This window comes from Podarcis bocagei, assembly GCF_964188305.1.
Source record: "Podarcis bocagei genome assembly, contig: HAP1_SCAFFOLD_375, whole genome shotgun sequence".
In the NCBI taxonomy this organism is placed as follows: Eukaryota; Metazoa; Chordata; class Lepidosauria; order Squamata; family Lacertidae; genus Podarcis; species Podarcis bocagei.
In genome coordinates this window covers 35,595-43,958 of record NW_027670073.1, presented here as the reverse complement: position 1 = coordinate 43,958, position 8,364 = coordinate 35,595, and the positions used below count along the sequence as shown (strand labels likewise).

General features: G+C 53.8%; 1 protein-coding gene across 1 annotated transcript; it reads left to right on the top strand.

The window, feature by feature from the left end:
- Positions 1-545: 545 nt before the first annotated feature.
- LOC308579631 (PHD finger protein 1-like) lies at positions 546-4,051 on the top strand (the record flags this gene model as incomplete). The annotated part of the gene is made up of 8 exons (XM_081214202.1): positions 546-683; positions 785-816; positions 2,610-2,716; positions 3,131-3,226; positions 3,325-3,410; positions 3,499-3,647; positions 3,757-3,852; positions 3,948-4,051. Coding segments are annotated over 8 exons (777 nt in total), but the record flags the coding sequence as incomplete, so codon positions are not given.
- Between the last annotated feature and the right edge of the window lie 4,313 nt (positions 4,052-8,364).

Below are 8,364 nucleotides of genomic sequence, written 5' to 3'. Positions count from 1 at the left end.
GGGGAGGCCGGCGGAGCGCGCCTTGGCCACCGGGGCAGCAGCTTCCCCCGTTGAACACCCGCCTGCCCCTCTGCGCAGGTGGGGCGGGGCCTGGAGGGGGGGACCCCGAGTGACCCTGGCCCCTTTCCCCTCCCCCCCATGAAGGGGGATCGGGGGGGGGCCTGAGGCAGGGGGGGGCACACAGGGACGCTGCAGCGGGGCGATCCCCTTGGAGGGGGGCCGGGGGGTCCTGGCATTGGGGGGACCCCCGGGCGCTGCCACGGTCTTTCCCCCGCTGCCCCCCCCAGCCCGGCGGGGGCGTGGCGGGCCCGGGTGGGGGCGCTGGGGGGGGGCTGGGCCGCCCGGCCCTCGGCATCCCCCCTGGCGGCCCCCCGCTCCGGCTGCTGCGTCACTGGCGCTCGGCGGGAGGCTGGAGCCGCCGAGGGTCCCGCTCCGCCGCCCCTGAGACCCCCCGCCCCCCCGCGGCGAGAGGGACCCCCAGAGCGGAGCCGGCAAGGGGGCGCCCCCCGCCCCTCCCCCGCCTCGGCCCGCCTGACCCGGACCAGCGCCCGCCTGACCTCGGGGCCCTGGAAGCGGCCGGCGGCCGGCAGCGGAGGGGCGCCCCCCTCGCCCGGCTGGCCCCGCTTCTGGGAGGGCCAGGATGTCCTGGCGCGCTGGACCTCTACCTGGGCACCATCAAGAAGGTCAGTGGCTGCCCCTCCCCTCGGGGGGGGGGGCAGGGGGGTCCGCCCCCGTCCCCCCCCGGCTGGGGGTCTCTGCTCACCCCCTCCGCCCCCCCCCGCAGGTGGACCCCCTCCGGCAGGTGTGCCTGGTGCAGTTTGTTTTTTTTTTTTTTAAATATTTTTATTGGGTTTTCACATTTTATATAAACACAAACAACACACCAAAACAAACATAAAAAACAACGAACAAGAATAGTTCCCGAAAATCTTATTTTCTAACCCTAGTCCTTGACTTCCCCCCGCCCCCTCCCCTGCATCCCTATTCCCAAACTTATGTCAGCAAGTTGGCATTTCTTCCATCTTAATATTAGTCCTTTTATAAAAAACAAAAATAAATTTTCCCTAAGTTGGACCCCAATTCTCTTCCCTCGATTTCTCATTTTTTCTTACATAATTTTCTTAATACTAAACCCCCTGGTCTTGAGTGTTGTTTAAATTTGATACTTCCCTCCCTCCCCTCCCCGCTTTGCGTCCTTTCCCGAGACATGTCCAAATTAACAGTTTTTAGCCTGGATTCCGGATATCCGAGGCTCTCAATTCTCTTTTAGTCCCTCTCCGCCGGTTTTGTTGGTAGTCCTTTTTGTCTGTCATCGAGTCTCGAAAGATTTCCTTAACAATCAATCCAATCAGTCCATAGTCTCTTCCCATATTTAAAGACAACTGCTGAGGAATTTCCACAAGGCCTAAGTCTTGCTGATAGTCAAAATCAAAGTCTATGTGGAGGCCCCAATTGTACTTCTTTATTTCGAGCTCCTGAATTCCATAAAGTCCCAGGGCCTCCACTTTCATCTTCTGTATCTTTCGTAGGCTTAGAGTGGATTTAATCCGATAGTCTCCTTGCTTGTGTTCTCCAGATGTCAGCTTCTGGTTAGTACTTTCCCAGATGACTTGTTCTCTTTCTTGTTTTGTCTTCTCCTCTTCTTTGTTTATTGTTTCAAATTCAGCTGTGGGTTCTTTCTCACTCAGGCCCTCATTACTTTCAGCAGAACTACTTGTTTCCAAATCCAAGGTCGTCAATTGTTTACTCATAGCTGTAGTCTGCTCCTGTAGGGTTCCCACCAGTGAGAACATTCTTTCGATTTCTCTCAGTATCTTTCCACCCACAGCCATTGTAATTCCACAGAATTCCCCCTAGAGGGAATCTGGTTACTGAGTAACCTTTTCTCCAACAATCCTCTGTCCTATTATTGTTTCTTTGTTTCTCAAAATTTTAGTTCAATTGTAACTCCTTTTAATCCGGAGAGGTCTTAAACAGCAATTTTTTTCACTATTAATAGTCCATTTGACAGCTTTTGACAGCTGTCAAATTCTGCTCCTCTATACAGGCTCCAAAGCAGGTCGCTCCCGGGCCCGGGAGGGAGGGTTGTTTACCACAAAACAAAGACTCTTCCAACACTCCACTCTCCTGCTCAAATTTACCTTTCTAAATCTTGGAAGTTACTGTCTTTTTAAAACTCACCCTTTACAGGGTAGGCACTCCAGCTTAGTTCTTATTTCGTTGCTCTGGATCGTCTGCAAGGGGGGGGGTGGGGACTTCCTTTTAGCACACCCCCCGGTCGTCTCAAATTCAAAAGGTAAAAGTTTTAAAGTTCAGTTCCAAATTACTCACGGGTTCTTTTTTCAGTCCGAATTTCAAGGAAGGAAGTCAGCGCTCTCCAGTTATGGCTCGCGGCTTCGCTCAGCGGCGGTAGCGGTCGACTCTCAGTGCCACGCCGTCCCCTGTATCCCCTCCGTAGCCTTTAAAAAGGCTCATTGCGAATCAGGGGGGGCGCTTAAGGCACCCGCCGAGTCTTCAGTCCGCAGGCTTCCGCGCCTGCGGTTTTTAAGGGTCCCCGTGTCGCCGGCACGGCAAAGACCCATCCACCGCTGAGCCGATTCCCTCCGGAGCTCGGAGGGAATCCGCCATTTCCCGATCGCGCCAACCCGGAAGTTGTGCCTGGTGCAGTTTGAGGACGACTCCCAGTTCCTCGTGCTCTGGAAGGACATCAACCCAGGTCAGTGGGCAGTGAAGCCCCCCACCCCCACCACCCCCACTTTGGGGTCCCCCCCCCAGTCTCCGCCCCCTGCAGGCCTGGCTGCTCCCCACCCCCCCACCCCCCGCCTTGTTCTGTAGGGATGACCCCAGTGCAGAGTTCACCTGTGGAACTCCCTCCCACTGCCGAGATATCAGTGGTTCTGAAGGGCCGGTTCCTGGAAGCCGCTTTTTTTGGGGGGGGCATTCCCTGGCTCCCCAGGGTGAGGCGGGGGGGCTGGATCAGAGGATCCCATCCAGAAGACACTTCTTATCTCCCGATGGAGCCTCCACCTCCAGAGGCAGTCTATCTTGCTCCTGAGGCTCTTGGGGCAGGAACCCAGCTGCCCTGGGGGGGGGACTGGCCCCTCACGCCCCCCCCTGCCTTTTCTCCTAGCGGCTGTGCCTGGGGAGGAGCAGTCCTGCTGCGTGTGCCACTCGGAGGCCGTGAGCCCAGACAACCGGCTGGTGCGGTGTGAGAAATGCAGCCACGGTGAGTCCGCCAAAGGAGCCCCACAAGCTGCCCCTGGTTCCCCGTTCTCCCCCCCACTGCCCCACTGATGACCCTCCTTCCTCTCCCCCCCCCCGCAGCCTACCACCAGGAATGCCACCTGCCCCGGGTGCAGAGCGATGGGGCCTGGACGTGCCGGCAGTGTGTCTTTGCTGTGGCCACCAAGGTAAGTGTGGTCTCCTCTGCCCCCCCCCGAGGTCCTCTGTCCCAGCCCCGCGCACTGACTCTGCCCCACGGCTTTCCTCCTTCTGCAGCGGGGCGGCGCCCTCAAGAAGGGGCCCTACGCCAAGGCCATGCTGGGCATGAAACTGGTCCTGCCCTACCAGCTGAAGACCCTGGAGTGGGACGCTGAGCACCTCGCCAACCGCCAGCAGTGCTACTGCTACTGCGGGGGCCCCGGAGAGTGAGTCTGCCCCCCCCGGAAGAGGGGGGCTTGTGGGGAGGAGGGAGGGCGCCTCTGGAACCGGAGGGGGGCGCTCAGCTGACCGGCCCCCTCTCTCCCTCTGCCTCAGGTGGAACCTGAAGATGCTGCAGTGCCGCGGCTGCGCCCAGTGGTTCCACGAGGCCTGCACCCAGTGCCTCAGCAAGCCGCTGCTCTACGGGGACAGGTGAGGGGCAGCCCTGGGTGGGGGGGGGAGGGTGGGGGTCAGAGGGCGAGGGCATCTTGTGACTGACCCCCCACACACCCGGCTCCACCCGGCAGGTTCTACGTCTTTGAGTGCTGCGTCTGCACGGGAGGCCCAGAGAGCGTCCGGCGTCTCCCCCTGAGATGGTGAGGGGGCGCTTTGGGGCGGCAGGGGGGCATGAGCACAAGAAAGCAATGCAGCGGCCTGGCCCCAGACTCGGTCACGGGATCGGGGCCCCCGTTGGGCAGGACGTCCCTGCATCTTGGGGGGCTGGACTGGATGACCCTCGGGGTACCTGCCAACTGTGATTCCATATAAAAGCAGCTTAAAGAGAGCCAAAGGAAGGTGGGTCCTTAAAAAAACAACAACCCCACATCTGGAGTGTATCCGGATCCACTTGGGCCCTTTAATTAACAGCTTCCTGCTTCTCACTTGATTTCCTAATACTCCGCTTGGGATAATTGGGACACTTAGAATAAGTCGGTCAGAATTCAGCAGCTGATCTGGAAAGCGAAGAGAGAGCAGAAGGGGGAAGGAGGTTTTGGCGCCAGAGCGAAGGAAGCCGCCACCTCAAGGGCCAGGAGGCACCGGGCGGGAGTGGGGGGCCGGGAGGGTGGGGGGCTGCGCTGGCTGCGCTGAGGGATTCCCGCCTGCCCCCCCCCGCAGGGTGGACGTGTCACGGCTAAAACGGCCGCTGTTTCTTTAATGCGAATAAAGCTGGGTCAGCATGACTCAGCGGTCTGAACCAAGTTGTATATATAAGTGAGAAATGTTAGTTTGGGCTGTGGCTGGTGTTTGGGTTGGTTGGTGCTGGTGTGTATAGTTATTCAGTCATGTTTTGCACAAAGACTTTTAAGAATAAAACTCTGCAAGGATATTCCCGTGGACTCTTTTTGTGACGACAAGGAGTCTGAGAAGATAAAGGGAGGTCAGAACCCTTTCCTTCTTTTTTTTGCTTTCTACAAACACTGACAGGTTATGGGCCCAGTGTTTCTGAGCATGTGCAGAGTGCAAAACGACTAACAGCATTTCAGCAAAGAGCTGGTGAGTCCTGGTGGTGTACGGAGACAGTGGCTGTGCGTTGGAGCAGTTGGTGGCAAGCTGTAACTGTCTGCAGCGACGCTGGAGCGGCTAGGATCTGAGGATCAGGAAAGCACTCAGCGTCAGCTACTGGAACAGTTTGAACTGCTAGAGGACCACAGCAGGCGACTCACAGAGCGGCTACACCAGTTGCAGAGCCAGGCGGGACTTGAGGGTCAACAGAGGCAGCAGCTAGAAGCCGGTGAGTGCCAGCCAGGACCATCCAGTTGGACTCTAAAGAGAGAGTCAGGAGAGATTGCTGGAGGCCCCACAGAAGGGGCTCAGCAAGCACCAGCAGAGATGGCAGATTTCCAGTCTTCCCAAGTTGTAAATATTGGGGGAGGCATCCCTTTTGAACTTCTCTCAGAAAGCAACTGGCTGAGTTGGTCAATTAAAATGCAGCAGTTGTTAAGGAGAGATGGACTATGGGACTGTGTTGAAACTGAGGTTTTGAGAACTGACTCTGCTGAGAAAAAACGGCTGGATGAAAGGGCCCGTGCCCAAATTATGCTGTGTTTGAGAAACTCTCAGTTATTGCATGTAGCAAATGCCAGCACAGCATTTGAGTGCTGGAATTTATTAAGGGCAATGCATGTCAGAGAAACTGCCGGAACTATCATTTCTCTGACCAGAAGGCTGTTCAGGACTGTTATGAAGGAAGGTGAGAGTTTGGCAACTCATCTTCAAATGCTGAAATCTCTGTTTCTTCAACTACAGCAGAGAGGTAAGCGTTATGATGAGACTGACCAAACCTACATTATCCTTTCAAGTTTGCCTGAAAGCTGGTTGCCTGTGATTAACAGCATGGAGAGTATGCGTCCCCGAGATCTGACCCTTGAGTATGTGGTTGGCAGATTGACCGAAGAAGCAGAAAGAAGGTCAGATAGGCAGGCTGAACTCCAAGAGCGGAGGAGTTACAGCCGAGGGGGCCAGCAGCAGAATCTGCCAATGGAGCAACGCCAAGGTTTGGACTTGGCCATGGCGGTGAGGAGATGCTATAGATGCAACCAACCCGGGCATCTCCAACGTCAATGCAGGGCAAGACTTCCAGGAGACGACATGGAGCAGAGACAGCAATCGACGCAGAAACGTAAGCAGAAGGGGTTCTCTTCAGGGAAGAAGAACACGCGTTCTACTCAGTTTGTGTCTGCATTTTCTAGGGAGGAGAGAAAGATACCTCGAGGAACATGGTTGCTGGACTCTGGCAGCAGCAGGATTATCTGCAATAGTCAGGAGGACTTTAAGACCCTGGAGAAGCCAGCTGATGGAAAAGACTCAATTTATCTTGCTGATGGTCGTAGAAGCAAGATTGATGGCCAGGGAACATGTTTCCTGCAGTGCTTGAACACTACTCTACCAGAGACTCTGTTTATCAGCAGTTTGGACTATTGTTTACTGTCTGTAAGCTGTTTGATTAATGCAGGGTATAGTGTTAAGTTCACGCAGGATGGCTGTCTGATAAAGAATGGAACTCAGGTATGTGGCCATGCAAAGTTGGAAAATGGGTTATATGTAATGCAGGACAAGCCTGTTAAAGCAGCCCAGGTGGTTCAGGATAATTCGCCAGTTCATAAGGGGTGTGTACATCAACTGCACAGAAAACTGGGTCACGCCAATTTCCGTGTGCTTTCAGAGATGCAAAAGGTGTGCAAGAACCTAAAAGTAAATAGCTGTAACTGTTTTCTAGATTGCAATGTATGTAAAATGGCCAAATCTAAGAGGAAGCCTGTGGCTTCTAAAAGCGACAGAGTATCTAAAGAGGTTTTAGAACTTGTCCATTGTGACGTGATAGGCCCTTTTCCACAGAAGACTGAAGGGGGCGCCAGATATGTTTTTCTGGTAATAGATGACAAATCACGTTTTAGTTGGCTGTTTTTGTTAAAGCAGAAATCTGAGTGTTTCCCCACATTCAGAGAATGGGTTGCCCAAGCTGAAAAGCTCTTCGCTCGGCCTGTTGTGCAGCTGCAAACAGATAGGGGCGGAGAATTTCTGAACAAACAATTTGGGACATGGTTGCGACGTAAGGGGATCACTCACCGTTTGACTAACCCTTATAGCCCTGCTGAAAATGGTCTGTGTGAAAGATGTGGGGCTGTGATACAGTCAGTAAAGGACTGCCTGCTAGTGGATGCAGGATTGGGCCACAACCATAGGCTGTGGGGCGAGGCTTTTCTGACCGCGAACTTTTTGATTAATAGAACCTGGTCTAGCTCTATAAAAGATATTCCATATTGTGTGTTGTTTGGGAAAGAACCAGAGTGGACAATGCTCCATAATTGGGGTTCTTGGGCACATGTAAATATCCCCAAAGCTCAGCGCCAGAAAGGGGGCGCTAGAGCACAGAAACTGCGGTTTGTGGGATATCAGTCCTATGGCAAAGGGTGGCGTTTCAATTTACGCCCAGGACGCGTGGTTCTGTCACGAAGCGCAGACTTCGCTGACCAGGACAGATGGACTGCGATCCATGCCAACCCTGACTGCCTACTGCCCCTGCAAGTAAGAGAAGAGGCTTCTTCTCAGCCATTGGCAACACAGGAGCAGAATGAGGAGGAGGCACAGATTTCCCCAAAAGATGTGGCAATAGATAATACTTCTCTAGAGGAAGAGGAAGAAGAGCCAGAGATAAGGGGGGAAGAAGAAGTAGTTGTACCTAAGCGCTCCCAGCGTTCAAACAAGGGTGTACCTCCTCAGCGTTTGACCCTAGGAGGAGTGAGAGTATGCAATGTGAGTTGTGTGGAACCACAAAGTTATAATGAAGTCTTAGACTTACCCCCTGGGGAACGTGCTTTGTGGGAACAAGCTATGAAAGAAGAAATGGACTCTTTTAAACGTAACAAAGTGTTTGAGGTCATAATGCCGCCACCTGGTGGCAGAGTGGTCACATGCAAGTGGGTTTACAAAAGGAAAACCCTTGCATCTGGGGAACCACGTTTTCGAGCCAGATTAGTAGCCAGAGGGTTCACTCAGATTAAAGGGGAGAGTTATGATGAAGTGTTTTCTCCCACGGTAAAGAGTGAAACTTTTCGTTTAATGCTTTCCATTGCTGCTGTAAGACAACTAGCAGTGCACCATTTTGATGTTGATGCTGCATATCTGCATGCAAATTTAGACCATGAAGTGTTAATGAGACAACCCCCTGGGTTTGAAGAGGAGAATGGTGCAGTCTGGCGTTTGAGAAAGGCTGTTTATGGTCTCAAACAAAGTGGAAGGTGTTGGAACCAGTGTTTAAATGAAGCCCTTGTAAAACTTGGTTTTAAAAGGAGTGTGGCTGATCCATGCCTGTACACCAAGGGGACAGGCAACAAATATCTAATGCTCTTAGTCTTTGTTGATGATTTGCTTGTGGCAGGGAGTTCCACAGATGAGATCCAGAAGCTCACAAGTCAACTAGAAAAGAGGTTTAAGCTTAAAGCC